General features: G+C 35.9%; 2 protein-coding genes across 3 annotated transcripts in view; one reads left to right on the forward strand and one right to left on the reverse strand.

Moving 5' to 3' along the window:
* Positions 1 to 16,172, forward strand: part of LOC135681391 (TGF-beta receptor type-1) — a 28,103-nt gene extending 11,931 nt beyond the window's left edge. For both annotated transcript variants that reach the window (XM_065195843.2, XM_065195842.2), the window contains exons 3-9: positions 2,562 to 2,816; positions 4,640 to 4,891; positions 5,423 to 5,641; positions 6,721 to 6,972; positions 12,337 to 12,561; positions 13,126 to 13,256; positions 14,597 to 16,172. In XM_065195843.2, the coding sequence (XP_065051915.1) occupies positions 2,562 to 2,816; positions 4,640 to 4,891; positions 5,423 to 5,641; positions 6,721 to 6,972; positions 12,337 to 12,561; positions 13,126 to 13,256; positions 14,597 to 14,722 (1,460 nt within the window). In that variant the 3' untranslated portion in view covers positions 14,723 to 16,172. The remainder of the gene's footprint in view (positions 1 to 2,561; positions 2,817 to 4,639; positions 4,892 to 5,422; positions 5,642 to 6,720; positions 6,973 to 12,336; positions 12,562 to 13,125; positions 13,257 to 14,596) is intronic.
* Positions 16,173 to 16,314: 142 nt separating this feature from the next.
* On the reverse strand, positions 16,315 to 18,357 carry LOC148958688 (uncharacterized). Its single transcript, XM_089111838.1, has one exon. It carries the CDS (start codon positions 18,117 to 18,119, stop codon positions 17,502 to 17,504), a length of 618 nt encoding a protein of 205 aa, XP_088967964.1. The 5' UTR covers positions 18,120 to 18,357; the 3' UTR covers positions 16,315 to 17,501.
* Between the last annotated feature and the right edge of the window lie 1,054 nt (positions 18,358 to 19,411).

Raw genomic sequence — 19,411 nt, forward strand, 5'->3', positions numbered from 1 at the left:
AATCCCTTTTTCTGGCCATGTGCAAATTCTCTTTTTGTCACAACCATCAATTTAACAAACTCTTTGTTCTTGTTTTCTTGGCTACACATGTTTATGTTCTACTCAAAGCTGGATTGAATTTTGGTGAAAAATTATTTCTTATGAAACATATTTTATCAACAGATTTTTTTAAAAATATTTTTTCAACTATCCTTTTGACTTGATTGAAACTAATTTGTTAATTGTAGCTAGGTTTGAAAAATAGCCTGCTGATTGCAATTAATCTTAAACAAGGATATGACACTTAGCATTGTCCTGTTCTGTCAGCCAATGGAAATGCAGCATTGCCTTCATGGCAACAAAACACTATATGATAGTAATTTTGGTCAGTTAAAAAGAGATTTTCATTAAAATAACAGTTTTAAATGTGACTGTTGGTGAGTAGCTACAGATTATCTAATAGACGAATAAAACATCAGTTCAATTTATTCACCTTTTCTTCAAATAGACCATTTGGATTGCTTTCAAATTAAAGATCTTATAAGATTTAGTAAAAGTAATGATAAAAAGAAAACAGAGATTGTTGTAAAATGAATAATCCTTTATGTTTAGTTTGAAAGCCTGAGATACTGAAGAAAACATTTGAACCAACACACAGACTGTACCATGCCTTCTATTTATGAAATTAATTTTTCAATAATATTCTCCTTTATTTCTTGGTTTTGCCCAGGTTTTTGTACTTTCTGCCCATGTGAATGCCTTTTCTCTCTCACTGTTGTCTTTTTGAGTATCAAAGGATATGTTCAGCTGATGGTGTTTTATAAAAACAAGTTTGTGGAGGGTATTTTCTGATACTTGATTGGCTATATTTTTTAGCATGAAACTCTTTGTGAAACACCAAAGAATGACTACTTTCATTTTTGAAACATATCATAGAATTTAGAGCTTTCTCGTGTGATTCTGAGACCCCTCCCCTTTACCATCCTATTTTTATCTCAATCCACTAATCTGATGTTCAGTTAGTTATATTTGTAGAATTTATTGTTTTGTGTTCAGTTTTACTCATAACTATACTTTTAACATGATTTAATAATCCTACTTCAAAAAGACATAAATTGATGGAATTTACAAGTAATATTTGAATAATTGTTTTACTTTCATTGCACAAACTAACTGATGCACAAATTTATTGATTAAGACCACCATGAAAGTTTGTACATATAAGGTTGTGTCCTATCCATTGACCTTAACTATTCCATATAGGGCATTTTCTTGCAATGTTCATTTTAGTATTAGAGATTTTAGTGTTTGCAGAAATGTATTTAAAATCTAGTTAACCACTGGTCATTTTTGCTTGATTTCCCAAAAAAGTCTACTTGGGTTTCATATCTTTCTACAATTTGAAAACAGCATGGAAGAGGAATTTTTGCTTATAAATCTTATTTTGCTCCCTTGTCAAAGCATTTTCAATACAAGGAGCATTTCCCTGCAATAATTTCCAGAGTGTTTGCAGGGAACAGGGGTGAAAGCAAAGTTATAATGTTTTAGGCACAGACTGTTGTGTATTATGTAATGCAAAAGCTATCAGAATTGCCTACAAAAGCCATTAGAATCAGCCCATGTGAACTATCTATCTTGATTATGATCAAAGATAGTTGAAATCCATAGTCTGAGTGTTTGAAAACTAACCAGCCATGCTGTCTGCCCTTTCTTTTCTGTAGACAAAGATCAATAAATCTCGTATTGTTTGCAAAGCCAAGAATATATGTTGCTCGCTGATAAGAAATTGCATAGTTTTATATTCACTAGTTCCAGTGGTCCAGTTAGGTTTGCCAGTGGTTTGGTGGGCTGTTTTTCCAGATAACCCGCATGATTAGGAGCTAGTATTTCACATAAGGTTTGCTTAATCCAATTTGGGCAAAGTCTTTGCAAATGGGCAGCATCTTCACTTTTAGGGAACTGATTGCTGGGAAGGGCCAGACGAGACAAAATCTACCCATGACCTTCTTGATGGGTTGGTTGCCCCTCGGTTTGACTTATCTTTAAACCAATTTTTGTTGTAAACCCAAGCAAGAAGGAAATTTAAGGGTCTTGAAATCTAACTTCGCATCAAAAGTGATTAAATTTTGGAAAATTTCATAAAAAGGGACAGAGAATATATGGACTACGATTATGATCTGTTCACCGAAAAGACGAAAATTGCGCAAAAAGAAAAACAGTAAATGCTCGAATCGCCCCCCCCCCCACCCCCTCGAAATCATCGTTGTCATACTCATCGACGCTTTTAAAACCAACCCTTTTACGACCCTACTCTACAGAAATATCGTTTCAGTATTCATATGTAATTTACTGTAAAGTGAAACCATTAAAGGTATTGTGTATCCTATCTATGTAACGTATTAATCCTTATCTGCTTGTGTTGAGAGCAGTTCAAACGTGCTACCTCTCTCGCTTATCATGTGTGTGCCTTGCAGTTCAAATTCTTTCATCTGCATGTTTCGTAATAAGCCCGTATTGTAAAGCGATTCATTTACTCGACAGTATTTCTTCGCAAGCCATAAATGTTTATCATTGTTCCGCAGGTGCCAGTTTTTACTGCGAATGCAACGACTGCCCACATTCAACGAACAATACTTGCTTAGCTAAAAGCAAAACCTGCTACGTAAAGCTTGAAAGAGAGAAAGACGGTCCCCTGGTTGAGACTAAAGGCTGTCTCGACCCAGCCAATTTGGCCCTGATATTCTGCAAGACTGTCCAAGCTGATAAAAATGTCTCTTGCTGTTACGAAAACATGTGCAATAAAGAAAGCCGATTGACGCTACCCTTGTCTCGTAAAGGTGAGATTTAGTTTTTTGGTAGCTTGTAGCTGCTGCGATCACCCAGGTGATTTCAGTTGATTAAAGAAAATGGTTATGGGCGTGATTTGTGATTCGCGAACGTGACTCGCCAATAATATTGCAAACTGGAAGATACTTAAGGAGTACCCCAAAATGCCAAAATCCGTTGACCTGAAAATATTTTTATAAACAAAAACGAGATGATAAAAAAATAAACAAATAGGCAAATATATCATATGAATTTCAACGTATGCATTTTTTTGGAATCCTTACAAGTCCACCATCCCCTCAGGAACTGCTTATTGCTGTGAATAGAAATGATTAAATCCAATTATCTTAAAATTAGCGCGGGTTTTACTTCTTTATTGCGATCTAGGCAACCGTCCTTTCTTCATAAATTCGGTTAGTGCTTCTGTCACTTCAAGATCCTTGTCTAAAAGCTCAAAGAAAGTTTGTACAGCTTAGCCTGCGTGCAGACTTTTTTGTAATTAGCTGCGCATACGTCAAAGCTCTTTGCTCCTCCGCAACGTGACAATAACAATATTCATCGATGCTCGATTATTCATAATAATGGATTTGTATAGCAAACAACTTTGAATGCTTTTGGGTTTTCTTTTTCGCAGCGGGAATATGTTTTCAGGTTACTGCCCGCTTTGTGTGGCGTCAATTAAATTATTGGCGGGATACCTAAGGTTTAAAAGACACGGATATATAATAGAAAGTGAATCGCTACGGTATATGATAGTGATCGTCACGGTTAGGCCATTAAACGGACCTTCCCGCTGTATGATGACTGGTTCTCAAGAGTCCCCACTGAAAGGCATTCGTGCTGACGCAGTCTGTAAATAGTTTGGGAATACAGGGGGCCACAGTTATTAGAAAATCGATCAATACTATTCTTAAAATACTATAATTGATCGTTTATTATAAGTAGCAAAGTGAAGGATTACGTGAGTAAAAAAATATCAGAATAAAGCTTTGAATAGCAAGAGGTATTCTAACTATATCTAAAGAATGGACGGGTATAAAGAGAGTACAAATGCTCTATGCTCTAAGCACATGTTCAAAGCGACCAGACCAGTTTTCTGGCTTGTGTATTAATTTCTTTCTCGAAAAAATGACGGATTCAAAACAAGTTCATCAAGCAGAATTCCTTTTACTCGTTGTAAACAAAGCATTTTCGTTTTATATTCCTGTTTCTAACAGAACCTACTGTGAAAAACTTATTGAAACTAAGTAAGCCTTGCTTCTAGAAGTGGCTCGAATATTATTTCAAATTAGACTAGAAACAGACAGCTAAATGTAATTGTGATGCCATTTGTCTGGTCCGTTTCCTTGAAGCTAACCTGACTTCTTACCGCGGACCGCGGAGCATATTACAAGTTGTTGGGGCTAAAACATTTTTTTGGGGGGGGGGGGGCTAAAATGCCAAAAACCAAAGCCAAGCAGTTCCATATCCATTAGTGGTCATTACTGCATTTAACTGAAAGCATTGAGCTCAGCATGCAATAGTTAGTTCAATGTTAGTCGCCGTTTTGTTGCAATGATATGTGTTTAGGCCTGCAAAAACCGCCCTTGCAGGTCCTCTCTTCTTTTCAGTTTTACTACGCGCTTGGGTATAAAACGATTTTGTTCCTTTAGTCTGGTACTCTCATAAGAATATTATCATGAAATATTCTGGTGAACTACTTGGAGGTTGAAGCTTTTAAAGTATTGTGTCCCTGTGCTCAATCCAATATTTTGTAACTCCAACCACAATGCTCACCTCGTAATTAAATCAAGCATCTGGCCGTTTTTTAAAGTGCTCAATTATTGATTTGTAGCTACGAAATCCGATGGCAACCAGAAAGGCAATTTGTCAGCTGTGGGCGTTGCGTTAGTGATCGCCATTCCAAGTGCCATTATTTGCATTCTGGGGATCATTTTCATTTTGTGGTACAACAAACAACACAGCAAAAGAGCCATGGGCCTGCGACGCTACGTGGACGTAGAAGTTGGCAAAGAGCTCATGGGTCCAAGCCTCGATATTAGCAAAAGCAAGAAACTGAGTGACATAATTGATCAAAGCATGTCAGGTAACCTTTTGAAATTATTTATTAAAACTGCTTTGTTATTTGGATTTTAGTTTAACTCTGAATTTTGAGATATCATCTATAGTCTTATCAAATTTTTAAAATTTCCCCAATATTCGAGAAGTTTATTTCAGATTCTCTAGCCTCTTACTTTTGTTCTTCCTAATAAAACTTTCTTCCGCAATCTTCTCCCGTTATCTTCTTAGGAAAATTCATAGACAAGGCTCTGTTCTCGTGAACATAACATTTCTTGGCAGTGTTAACACTTTCTTATCTTTGGTCATTCAAAAATTCGGATGTATGCAAGCTTTCTTTGATTTTTTATTTTTTGAATTTGCGTTGATTTAAGGCGAAAATACGACAAAGAAAATATGGTTGACGTCGATGAAATTATTGCTAAGTAGCACGATCTCTCGTTTAAATCTTAGTAGCAAAATTGACGCTGTGAAATTGTTTATCAGTGACATTACGTCATGTTTTCCGCAAGCAATCGCTGATTTCATTGGCTTAAGTCAATCTTCTTCGATATTTCAGGAAGTGGTGCTGGCTTGCCATTGCTGACTCAGAGAACGATTGCAAGGCAAATTCTTTTGTTCGAGTCGATAGGCAAAGGGCGATTCGGCGAAGTCTTCAGAGGCACGTGGAATGGGGAGAGCGTTGCCGTAAAGATATTCACATCACACGAAGAGTCTTCCTGGTTCCGGGAGGCCCAGATTTATCAAACGACGATGCTGCGACACAAAAGCATTCTAGGTTGGGTTCCTTTCATTTCTTTCCTAGAGCCTTTAACTTTCTGTTTGATTCATGGCTTGAAGATGCATACTCTAAGGTGCCTTATTATTGCCCCCGCTTACAACTTTCCCATCTCTTGTAAGGACCCCCGTCACTTATTAATGCTTTTGACCGTTGACCTTGAAGGTTGACCTGAAAAATATTTTTGTTATAATTCTTCCAGTCTGTCCAATTCTCCAGGTTTCTCTTTTTTTTAATTGATGTTCTTCCTTGCTTGTATTTTGCATCTTTATCCCATAGAGATTTTTACCTTGATATTTTTCTTGACCTTCCCAAACAACCCTGTCCCTTTCTTTGCAACCTCCTCTTATCAAATCTTCCTGCGATTCCAGCATCCCCCCTACGTATTTTCGCACCCCTGTGTCTATTGGGCACCTTAGAGTAAGATGTTTCGACCCTTGGAATAACTGAATGCTTAAATAGCTTCAATTGTTTCGACCCTTTTATTTTGCACATAAGTTAAACAGTAGCAAAAGGAGTTTAATTGCGAGTGTTTATCTGTTCATAAATGCATCGATGGCCACTTTCATGTCTGTTCTCTTTAAATAACAAGGAGTTTTAATTCTAAATTACTCTTCAATAGAAAGATTTGAGATTTTTTCTTTAAGTTCACCGATCTCGAGCTGATCTCTGTAAAATTTTGAAAATATTGAAAACAGTGCTGGTTTAAACTTTGTAAAAATTAGATTTATTATGATTATAATTACTAATTTTTTAACAGTTTCTTGTAAAGTTCGTGTTCTTTGCTCCGCTGACCTGCACTAAGATCATTCCTTAAAGGACTTTGAACACTTTGATAATATTGACGGAGGAGTTATCACTCCAATTTGTTTTTTAAATGAGTCAATAGTTTAGAATGAATCTTTCAAGTAAGCAAATTGGCCCCAGTAAGATGTAAACGTGATGGAATCGTGTTTGAACCAGTTAAAGCCTTATTTGACGTGCACTAAGTTTCAGAAATCCTGTTTGCCCAATGTTGGATTGAATAACATTTACCGTAAAACACAGATGAATAGTTTAAATTATGTTATTATTTCCAGGCTTCATCGCAGCGGACAACAAGGATAACGGAATTTGGACCGAACTTTGGATCGTTTGTGAGTACCAAGAGAATGGATCGTTGTATGACTATTTGCAAAGGAAAACCTTGAACGTGAAAGAACTGTTAAATATTGTATACAGCATAGCCAATGGTGTTGCCCATTTGCATCTAGAGGTCCTTGGAACTGAAGGAAAGCCTTCCATAGCACATCGCGATATAAAAAGCAAAAATATTCTCGTCAAATATGATGGTGAGTCGTAATTGATAATTTTTACCTCAATGTCACGATGGCCAGAAAAGTTCAGACATTTCGCTAAGTAGCGAAATCAAATTCTGGTATGCAAGCAACGTATTTCCGCTTTTCCTGATGTTAGTTTACCGTTTGTCAGCTTAAAATTCCTACCATTATCATTGGTTTACCGTAACTTACCTTTACCTCACCTTTACCTCACCTTTGCCTGACGTTTCCCACACATTTGCCTCACATTTGCCATTTCTTCCAGTACCCATACAACTGCCTTACTGTTACCCAATCTTTATCTGATTGTCTTATAAAAATCATTAAAATAACCTTACTATTTCCTTACCATTATCTTACCAGTGGCTTCTAAGTTCCTCTAAGTTTGTTCTAAAGTTCTCATTTTAACGAAGCAGTAACCCAGAAGTGACGGAAAATTTCCAAGACTTTGCCTTTTTTCTAAACCAACACTTTTTGAAGCCACATCCTTTTTTTACTAAAAATAGCAGTTAGATTTGAGTGACGTAACTGTCAAAGTGATATATCACAATGCGGGTTTTCGCTGATCTGCTATTTTAAAGGCTTAACTAGTTTGTCGTGGGCAGTTTGGTCTTGGACATCTTGTTCACTGTTATTTTGATGAGATCTATATAGCCCATAAATTTACGCACTTGTTACTGAAAACTAGAAATTTAATTTCTGCTGTGGGTACAACAGAAAAGTTTCGAGATTTGAATGAGTAATAACTATATCTTGGTTCGGTTTCGTGTGGTTTTGTCATTTTATCACATTTTCCTATAAAACCTTTTTCACATGTTAAGAAAGTACTTATCTGGATTTGAAAACCCTAATAAAAATAAGAACTTTTTCTTCGAAAACAAGCCAAAATACTTAAGAAGTGTAGATTTAGATAAGCTTGTTACAACTACTCAAGTTTTACATGCTTTCGAAAGATTTCTCATACCACTACTCGGGGAATTTTTGTATTCGAAAGCCCGAATCTTTTAATTTGGCATTTTCGTTCACTGATTGGAGGGTTTTTCAAAGACCTCTGGTAGAAGCTGACGAATTCAGGTTAGCACTTTAAACGAAATACTCATAGAACAAAGGTGTCAGTGTCTAACTGGGCAAGAAAATTTGTATTCGTGGCTTTAATCGTAAACTGGTGTTGTGTACTGTGTATAAATGGAGTTAAGAATATTGAACGTGTTTCTGAGATGGCTGTTGGACGAAAATACCTAGCCCAATGTTGATGAAATCACAGAATAATTATTCTTATTCTGTGATGAAATGTTTCCTCTTTCCTGGAAAGTTTCAGTTTAACGCCGTCAAAAAATTGAAAGTACGTCAGATTTAATAGCAGTTTTAATGACTTTATCAAGCATTTAGTATAACATCAGCATATTTTTGGATGTTCAGGAAAATACGTCATCTTGAGTAGGTGTTTTGGAAACGAGGTTGCAATGAAACGCAATTGATCTTACAAGGATGATACACCGAGTGAAACAAGGACTACCCAAAGGGTATTACATAAAAGGTTTACCTCTACATCTCGAATGTTTTTAATGCAAAAAACTTCTAAAAAATGCTACGCAAATTTCAAATTTGTTTTCAATGATTTTTCATTAACACTTTATTTGGCTATCCCTAAATGTGATATGAGCAAAAACAATTGGGCAAAGAGAGAGGAGAATTTAGAGGTTTCTATAAACCAATTCATTGAAAGCTTTTGGAGGCCTAAACACATTCCAGCATTTCTGTTCAAGAATTATTGTGTTTGAATCGAACGTTAACTGTTCATGGGCACATAGGAATGCTTTTAGCAACTCTTTCTTTGAAAGATTTACTTTACAATGAGGCAACGACATCGCATTTCTACAACTGAGATTCGCATTATCTTTTGTCAAGCACAAAGGGTTCAAGATATTGATGAAGTTATGCTTAAATTTGTTCTGGTTTAGCTTGCTGAGCTCAACCAGTAGCTCTGTTAGTATGGCCAAGCCTTTTGGATCATCAGTATAGTATCCCAACTTTGGGGCAAGACTGATAGTTGAAAATAACGTTTCTTGCATTGTCCAATCTCAGGATCGAGTTTTTCCCAATGCAAAAAGTCAATGGGGTAGAATTGATCTTCAGGTCAAGTATTCTCCAGCTCTTAACAGCATGCTTCAGTTTGACAGGATAACCTAAATCCTGATCCCTTTTCAAGAATAAATCTAAAGAAACAAACAAATAAACAACATTAAAAGATTTGCCTCTTATAACCTAATGCCTTTACGCTTTAACTCTTGAAAACGATTTTCCAAAATTTAACGGATAGTCTCCATGTTGAATGCTAAGTTTTTGTCAATCAGATTATTATATTTGGTCAATTTAGGCAAGTCTTTTAGCTTTCCATCAAGTTGGATTTCTGTCTGAATACCAGCCAGGTCATAATATTCCTTTTATGACATCGTTTCTATTTCGTTTTTTTTCCGTTTTCTATTTTTCTGCGCCTCATAACGTTTCTGAATCCAGACACGGCCTTGAGTGTTTTTGTTCAATTTGAGTGGCGTAAACAATTGATAATTTGGAAAATCGCACCTCAAGACTGCTTTCAACCCTCTAGAAAATATGCATTCTGCCAACACCGAATCATCGTGTATACACGGCAGTGAATAAAGTCTTCTCGAAAGCCAGTTAGAAATATTACCCAATTTGTGATATTGATTAGATAAAGGGGTCTTCAAAAGTTTTCAAATATTTTCGCTCTGTTTAATGAATAGATTGAAAATTCAAAATAATCTGAAAATATTTTTCTTGAAGTACGCGAAAAAATTAGTTATTATTTGATGTTGTGTCACAGGATAGTTACTATTTAAGCAGTTTACACGCATACAGTTAGGCATCTAAACAAGTAATCTGAGAAGAACTAAAGCATAATGGGAAAGAAATTACTTAAGGCACTGAGAAATAACCGATCCGGTTTTTGAGACCAGCATCCTATTAGACTAAAGATAGGCTTAACTTGAAGAGATTACAGCAGATTGCAATACTTAGAAAACTAATTTAACGATATATTAATCAGATCCATAAGTATATTAAAGCGTTTTGATGGGACCCAAAAATAAATCGAAATTCAAAATCATGTCGCTGAGCACATTGTCATGGTAACCTCGTCAGTTTCCTTTAATTTTTAGTTTATACGCTACCGTAAATTCTCGAATTGGCCTCCTTAGAACAAGCCCCCACTTTAGAACAAGCCCCCACTTTAGAACAAGCCCCCACCCTAGAACTACAAACTGTCAAAAAGCCCCCCTCTCGAAAAAGTCCCCACTGCGACCGTGAATTCTCGAATTGGACCCCTCCATTTGATGATTTTTGCCATCTGTGGTTGCCTATATGGCGTTCATGGAATTACCACAACAAATTCATACTTTTTGTAAAAATTGATTAATTGATTAAAAGCATCGAACCTTGGAAGCGAGATACACAATTGTATGCAGATCAAACTGATCCATTCGGTTTACATTTTGATGGGAAATATTTACTCTTATTATGTTGTTTAGTTTGTTATGTGTTGGTTGCACCCATTAATATCAAATCAAGTACTAAAAGTTATAAAATTATTCTTACCCACAATTGTAGGTTTGCCCCCCTCTTTATAAAAAGTTCGAATGACGCCCGACGGATTGTGTTATGGATAGGGTTTTTCCATATGTTTCTTATATAACCACGCACATTTCTAAAGTTGGCGTTTCGTGCTGCCGTAGTTTGGTCTATTTCTGAAGGGTCAAATGTTAACCAGTTTCACAGAATAGCCAATTACTGCTTACTTCAGTTTTTTAATGCGATTTTGAAGCTAGCCGAGAATGTCTGCTGCGGTAGGCAGCTTAATCCTTTGAATAATGCAACAAGCTTGATGGTGTCGCAAGCAACACCAGGGTTCCTTGTTTCTTCACTTGCCAAAGTGGTACAGGCTTTTCTAAAGGAGCGGGTTGAGCCTCTGTTTGCCTGGAGAGGAAAACAATGGCCTATCGTTTCAAACAATAGAAGATAAATGTGTCTTTGGGGGCAGCTGGTCCCCTTGGAAGTGATGTAGTGCTATCAAAATAACAAGAGGGCTCTTGCACAAAATGTTTGGAAAAATCAATTTTCCAATTTTCGACTTCAACAAGGGGGCTCAGCCCCCCCCCCCTCTGAGCCTCCTAGCTCTACATCCCTGCCTCTGAAATGCCAGGTAAACAAACAAACAAACAAACAAACAAACAGTGGAACTCAAATTATAATATTCACTTCATCCATCCATATGCATAACTAAATTATTCTTTTTGCCAGATTATCCCTAACCAGGATGTTTGTAGATCGTTATGAAGCGCCTTACCACAGAATCTACTCTAAAACAAAAATACATTTTTCCAAGAAGTGTCTGTCTCTGAAACAAAGCGATGTGAAATGTTTGTTTAGAGGACTGTCTCCTTTCTAATCAGTTGAGAAAATGGCAGGTTTTTTCCAAGACTTTGAAAACAAAGGCTGCTGCAACAGGCGATCCAGAGATAGGCAAGATTATCACTGTCTGTGATCACTGAAATCTATTTCTTGTTGTCGAGACGAACCAGCATTTGTCTAAATGTCCGCTGGATTTTAAAATTTTCATTCATATACACATGTGCAGTTAGAATCAATGATGTTATTTTGAGATGCCAGTCTCAATACAAAGAAAAGTTAGAGAAAATGTTTCTTGAGACGAGTGAGGATGAATCTCTTGTTTATATGATGCAACTATAATGTATGCAGTGTAATAGTTTTGGTTGAGTATCGTAAAACACCAAGTGGTTTAAACTTGGTCCGAAAGCCTTCATCCTGATGTGCATGGAAAAAGCCCTAAACTTTAGGAACTCGTATCCCCAACAATTTCAGTTCAAAGTTGCATCCCATCAATTGATTGTCTTGAAATCTCATTATTATATTTCTTGTAATTATTATTCTATACTTGCATGAGGACTGTCCTGTTCAATACACCAACACTCCCTATTTCACTCCCAGTTTTGGATAATCATGAATAATGGATAATCTACATAAGCATGAAAAAACCGCTACTGTGCAGACAAAAGGAGTTCGTTTTCACCTTAGGACTCCATTGGTAACATTCTCAATAGGCAAGCGGCACTGATTGGTCAACCTCAACAGTCACATGCTCGTGTTTCTGATTGGCCTATTTCGATCCACAACTGGGTATATATATATATCCTAGTGTAGAGTTTTCGGTCTATGTTCTGACATTTAAAACTTTGAAGAATGTCAGACGAAAAGCTTTAGTTCACTAAATTTTTGCTTTTTTCAAATCCATTTTCAAGTTTTGTACCAGCAAAAGATTGACTCCCTATTTTCCTCTAGGAACATGTTGCATTGCTGATTTTGGCCTTGCTGTTCTGCATTCATCTACCAAAGGAGACAGTGTTGATATACCAACTAATAACAGAATTGGTACAAAAAGATATTTGGCTCCAGAAATTCTCAATGATGTATTCAATGTATTATATTTTGACTCTCATAAAAGGGCAGATGTATATGCCATGGGCTTAGTTTTCTGGGAAGCATGTCGCCGTTATGTGATAAATGGTTAGTTTTTGTCATTTATTACCTTGTGTTTTTTCCTATTAAGGCATCAATGCTTTACTTATCTTCAAGCATTGCTATGTTTTCTCTGTGGCAGCAACAGCATTAAAATTACAATCAACTAGATGGTATGATTCTTGTCATTGGAATGATGCAATGATGCTCATTGGAATGATGCTCATGGGAATGATGGAATGATGCTTATTCAGATAATTTAGGTTCCGATAAGTGGGGTTCAAAAAACTTTGAGAATTTTTTTATTACAATTGTCCAACTGCTTGCTTGATTTTACAGATCTTTGATCCATAACACTAATATAATTAACTGAACAAATTAATTTGCATAAATATGAAATATGACTTTTATTATTGCATTTATCAACTTTTGATAAAAGATAACCTCTAATTAGTTCAGGAATCAATCTTATGATTTGGGTCATGAGAACATGTTCTTATTCTTGTGGTACCATAGTTTTGGAATTAACTTGTGCCGCATATGATAATTTATGTTAAATCAGTTTTCATGGTGATATTTTATTTTGGTATAACTCTGCCTTTTTCGTTTCAGGTTTTGTTGCTGAGTATCAACCACCTTATTACGACATGCTTCCGTCTGATCCAACATTGGAAAATGTGAGAAGTGTTGTGTGCGATGAAGGGAAAAGGCCACTTATGCAGCTATCGTGGGAAAATCATGATGTAAGTCATTTTTTGTTGTAGGAACATTTCATCTATACAACAGTTTTTATTTTATGGTAATGGATGTGTCATGCTTCTTAGTTTCGGAAAGACTTAACATGAATAATGTGAGAATAACAAATGTTTGGAAAGGTGAATAAAAGTGATGAGTAAATTGAATAGTGTGGCAAAGATGAAGTAAAGAATATGGATTGTGAGTGTGTGATATGAGAGTGACGTAGATGATACCTGTGCTGTGATGTGAGGATGTGATGGAATGAATGAGGAAGAAAAATTTATGTAAACAGGCCTAAGCAGAGTCACTACAGTACCATCAGCTTTCCCATTATTAACTGGACTCAAATCTGGTCTCTTCAATAAAACCAGCTCTTTTATTGGATATATTCTCCTCACAGAGGGAGGGAACGTCCCCGTGCCACTTGAATGTAACAATGAATCAGGAAAAAGACAAAAACAACAACCAAACCTTAAGTAATGTCTCAATGTAGTTTGAGAAGTCAGTTACATTTACAAGACAATAATTCTGCCACTGGTGACACATCAAACTTAAGGTTGTCAAAAATACCCTTTATGTTAACCTAGTCTGGTTTTTAAGGCATGTCCTATCCTGCTGGTCTCAAATTAAAGTTGCTTCGGCACATTGAAATGGAAAAGCGAGGAGAAAATTTGGAATTAACAAAGCAAATGTTCAAGAAATAATTTCATGGATTTTAAAACCTGTCATTTCTATCTGATAATTTTACACATGTTGGGTTTGAAAGAATTTTTGTAAAACGAGTTTCTTTAGAGTATTCCTAAGTTTATTTTTTCACTGAAATATGCAATCTTTGCAGGTAGTGAAGAAAGGGGGTGCATCCTGTACAAAATTAGACACCATGAAATAGATTTTCTTAGAGTTTTAACAAGGAAGTGCTTCTAAGATCAAGAAATAACTTTAGTTTAAAAAATACATTTTACCTATCTGGTCTCAGTTCTTTTTTGAATTGCTACATTGCGTTTCATTTTATTGCTATTGCCGTTCAAAGTTTTGCCTAAGCTGTGAACGAATTAGAGAATCTGTGACGTAATTGAAGGTCTAGTGTCATGTGGTTTGATCCACACAAATTTCTGTAGAAGTGCAGTTGACAACAATTTCAACAAAACTGAGTTTTTGTTTGCTAACAATTTCAAGTAAATAATGAAGCTAGATTGAAATATATCACATTAGTTTCAAACAAGAAGAAAATGGTGATTTTTGTAAGGGTGAATCTTATACAGGAATATGTCCATCATAGAAAATAAAATTATGGATTTTGTAGAAAATGTTACAAACATTTAATTAAAATATTTCATTTTCAAAGGTGATGGTACGCATTATGAAAATAATGAAAGAATGCTGGTACCATGATGGAGCAGCAAGGCTGACAGCTCTAAGAGTTAAAAAGAATCTTGGTCAAATTTGTGAAAAGTATGGTGTGAGAACGTAGTTCAATGCCAAAATGGTAATGGAGTGTTGATGAAATCAGAGCCCAGCTGTCATCTCACAATGAGTGATCGCCATTATATAATGACAAAGGGGAAAGAGCTGTCATTGACCAGTTATGCTGCACCCTTGGCAGCTCTGTTTCCCAAGCAGAAAGGCCTAGAGGTTAAATTATGGCCTAAGGTGGTAAAGGCAAGCATTACTTTGGTGTTCGATGCTGCATCTCATTTTGCCATGCGTAGGAAAATCAGATTGTCTTTTCTACCACACCGTGTCAAGCTGTATTTCTCTTGAAGACCCAATATCCCCAATGTGTATATCATAAATTGCATCTAGGCTTGCAAAGCAGGACCTACTGGAAAAACTGCTAGCAATTATCTTTAGTTTTGTTATATCCCTTGTTTATGGCATGCAATGGTCAATTGGGATATTTTTTTGTGTTAATGGCTAAGTAATACTATAGGCTTGATTGCTGACAGTATCCACAATGATAGAATCAGTGATCTACAAAATGGATAAATCCTCAGGCTCCAATCCACAAGACTGTATGAGTGAAACTACTTTGCAGTTTGATCTGCTGTGTTGATCTGCTTGCCATTTTATTGTTTCTTTCACCATTCTGCTCTTTGTGAATTCAAAGATTCTACATATGGGGCTGTAGTAAATTTTCTGTGTTAATTCTTCTTTGATAGTTCAATGAAGTCAAGTTGCAGTTATATGGTCATGAATTAACCCTTGATTAGATGGTCATAAAAATACACCCTCTCAAACAATTTTAATTGCATTCATCATTCTGTACATTTTTTGAAAAGTATTTTTATGTTAGAAATAGTATACAGCATCATTAATACATCTTACTGCCTAATTAGGTCACATACCAACTTAACTGCTCCTTTTTTATTTTTGCATCTCTGTAGGATGCAACATTTTATTTATTGTATCTAACTTTATATGTCCAATTGAAAGTAAAAATTGTCGTGGTAATCAAGAGGAATGGTGCAACTTTTGGAGGTCTTAATGTTTTTTTGTCATCCAGTGTGACAAGTAAGCTTTGTTTTTGAATGGAGTGACAGTATTTGACAATGTTCTGGTAACACCTAGTTAAATGTAAAACAAAAGTTTTTCTTGTATATAGTAGCAAGACCGTCAGTTTTTATTAGCCCTGTAAGGGCTGCTTCTCATTAATTCATCTTTTCCAGGCTTGATATACGTTGATTAATTTTCTGTGTTATATGCAGTGCTAGCATATTTTCACTGAATAACTATTTAGAACTTGCAATTGCCACTTTGGATTGTAATGGTTTTAGAGGGTGCTGTGATTTTATATTTCTCATAAATATAAATATTCTATATATACATAAAATTATATATTCCTTTGTATCTTAACTTGTGTATCTGATTCAAAGTAGTTTTAGGTATGAATGTCATGTATTCTGGAAAAAACGCAAAATTGATACAGTTGTTTTGCTTTGTTCTATCCTGTTTGCTTTGCTTCTTAAGGATGGTATGAACTACATAATATGCATAAAACTGAGAAAGGACTTCCACCAATACTTTAGCATTAGGCTCATGAAGCAAAAGGGAATGTCAAAAACCTTCATAACAGCTTCTCAAAAAAGGTGAGCACTTGAATTAAGAATGATCAGGGTGTTAGATTTTCTGATATGATATCACCACTGGATCACAGATAACATTAACTAAATTGTGTGTTGTTATTTTTTCTAATGTAATTGTCACTTTTGAAATCTGTGTCTAAGAATTTTCACAAACTCAAAGTTTTTGGGCACTATATGTATTACATAAAAGTTCGAGGATTTCACAAGAAAAGCAGAAACTAAATCATCTAAATAGCCTATTTTTCAATTTACCCCAGTCAATTTCTTTTGAATCAAAGACAATACATTTGCCCTGCAAAAAGGTTGCTTATTAACAACTAACAACAAGCTGATTTTCTCAACCTGTGATACACAAAACAAAAAAACTTTAGTGAACTTAATGGTATGATATAATTGTCAACAAAATTATTAGTTTTTCCTTAAAAGAAACTTATTTCCTAAATCAAAGAAACTACAATGAAATGAAATCTGAAAAAAATTACTTTCTTAAACATTAAGCCTTGTTATGCTTACATGAAAAGAAAAATGAGAACTCATTGTAGGTGGAGTGGGTTGTTAACAGGTCAAGTTACCACTTTCCTACTTGGAAGCAGTGGAAATGTGTATTCAAAAATATACAAGAAAGCAAATGTATGTACATTTTAAGAGAAGAGATTCTTAGTTATCACTTGCATGTTATCACACATAAAATATGGTAAAGTTGATTTATTAATCAGTAGTGAAAGCAATTATCCTAGTGTTTGTTGAAATAATTGTTCACACAAAGCTTAACAATCTGTAAACAGGAGAACTGGTTTTGTGTTTAATTTCCCTGCCAAAATCCATTAAACAATTTTGATATCCCTATGTTAACTAAGAGGTGTGACAAATTTAACTGATATATTATAATACAATATGAGTTTGTTACAGTATAAAACTGCTGAAAAATGTTAAGATAATGCAGAAAACTTGTATAAAAGAGAAAAAAAAGTTCAGCAATTAATCATCCATTAAGTATTACCTTGAAATACCTAATTTTAATAGCTTAAGAACTGGTAAGTTAGGGTTTAGGGTTTCATGGGTAGTTAGGGAAATAGGTTTTCCCTTTTGGTAAAAAAGGGATGTTGTGATTTTTAAACGCAAATACATTTAAGAGTAATATATTTGCCACTCGGTTACATCTCAAACCTAAGCTACGTCAGTTGTCATGTGATTCACCAATGGCTTCTCCCTGTCAGGGCCATATGTGGACTCTTCAACAGACCTGAAACTGCTGGGGTATTCTCCATGGAAACTTGTCTGTCGTGTCTTTGGAATGAAAACTTTGCTTGCTGGATCTGGGCAATGGAAGTACGGAGACTGTGTGTGTAAGCTGCCAGTCAGATCTTTGTATTGCAAACGATGATAGGCTGCTTCTTCCATGAACTTTTTGTCTCTGTCTCTTTCTCTATCAGGTATCCTGTTACTGAGTGTATAGACAGGATTATTATGGATCACCGGAAAGAGAGCTTCGCGATCAAATTTTCTTCTTCCTAAAACACGGTCTGGTTTATCACTTTCCCACGTTGGCCTGAGTGGTGTTTGAAGCTGGAATTTTTCAAGGTTTCGTTGCAAAGTTTTCTCACTGATATGAGACCTTCGGTAGTCGTGGAAGAATTTTCTTGTTCCTTTGTCAGGCGCATAATGATGGACCTTACTTGTAAACAGCTGAGGGTGATAATACTTGTAATCAAGTTGATCAAAATGTGGATGTCGGTAAGTATCGTGGGTTGTTGAAGTAAGTTTAGGGGCGACACGATAGGCCATTTTAGGCCGAAATCTCCTCTCGTGATAGTAGTCGGATTCTCGTCGTCAGTTTCAGATCACTAAACCAAAATCCAAGCGAAGGTAAGTTAAAAGACACTTAGCAGCTTTGTAGCAAACACATCAGTAATGAGGAATTTCCTGAAACACGGGCAAACAAAGAATCTTCGAAGGAAATATGGATTACAGAAAACATGCTCCACTGATATTTGAGTACATTTCCATGGCAACGCATGACTTTCTACTTCTAGTTCCCTGTGTATCTGAGAAGGAAGAGGAAGTACAAAGAAGGGTAAAGGTTTCCAAAGTTCAGTAGAGCAATGGAGGCGGGGAGAGGAAAGATGAGTTGTGAAGCATAGTTCGTAAACTTGCCAGACAGATAGACAGACAGTGCTGAGGAGAGGGGGGATCAGGGGGTCACTGACCCTTGGGGCCCTTTGGCTATAATAAGGGCCTATAAATAAAATTCACTAAAAGAAATTTCCAAGTAACAATCCAGCCCCTCCATTACCACAAATTGTCATTAGTAGAGACAATAATGACAAAAGTCTATGAATGAAGTAAGGTAGAAGCAGTTTGAGTCTTTGACTGCCTGGGAGTAAAATTATTCTTTTTGTTAAGAACTTCCCATCTTTGTGGACTTGGGATAAAGAAGTTGAAAAGCTTCTGAACAATGGCGGCCCCAGCCACTAGGCTTTGGGAAGGGGGGCAAAGCAAAAACATTTTAGGCCACGCTCATTTTACACCAGAAAACGCCCTTTTACCAACATGGAACGCAAATTTTACCTAAAAGGCAAGCCTTCGACTAACTTTTGGTTACGTAAAGACAGTTTGAGACTCATAGCATTACATTCAAAAAGTATGTTGCCAAAATATTACCTCTCCCTCAACACTTTATCATCAGATTTAGACGAAAAAAGTTGATCCTGCAGAGAACTGGGGGAGGGGAAGTGTCCCCCCGTGGCGCCGCTACTGCTTTTCTGAATTTTACCAAAAAACGTGATTGCAACAGGGCAACATACAGGTATACAGATTTACACTATGGCTTGCGCATCTATTTGCAACAGTGTCTCGGTTATGATCGAATTTAGTTAATGAATTAAACATTTTTCATTTTCTAAGACTTTCAAAATTTCTATGAAATTTTCATCTTTTGCATTATGGTGTTATGATATCAGTTATGCTAAAATTATATCAAATAGCAAACAAAAGTAGTATAGCCACCAGACAATGGCGTAGACAGGATAGGTGAGAAACTTTGATTTTCCGAAAAAAATTCTAACAAGCATTTATAT

Source organism: Rhopilema esculentum, chromosome 12 (genome assembly GCF_057945365.1).
Source record: "Rhopilema esculentum isolate cy_ngs chromosome 12, ASM5794536v1, whole genome shotgun sequence".
In the NCBI taxonomy this organism is placed as follows: Eukaryota; Metazoa; Cnidaria; class Scyphozoa; order Rhizostomeae; family Rhizostomatidae; genus Rhopilema; species Rhopilema esculentum.

Coding starts and splice junctions, on each gene's coding strand:
- LOC148958688 (XM_089111838.1), bottom strand. CDS start 18,119: ATGGCCTATCGTGTCGCCCCTAAACTTACTTCAACAACCCACGATACT.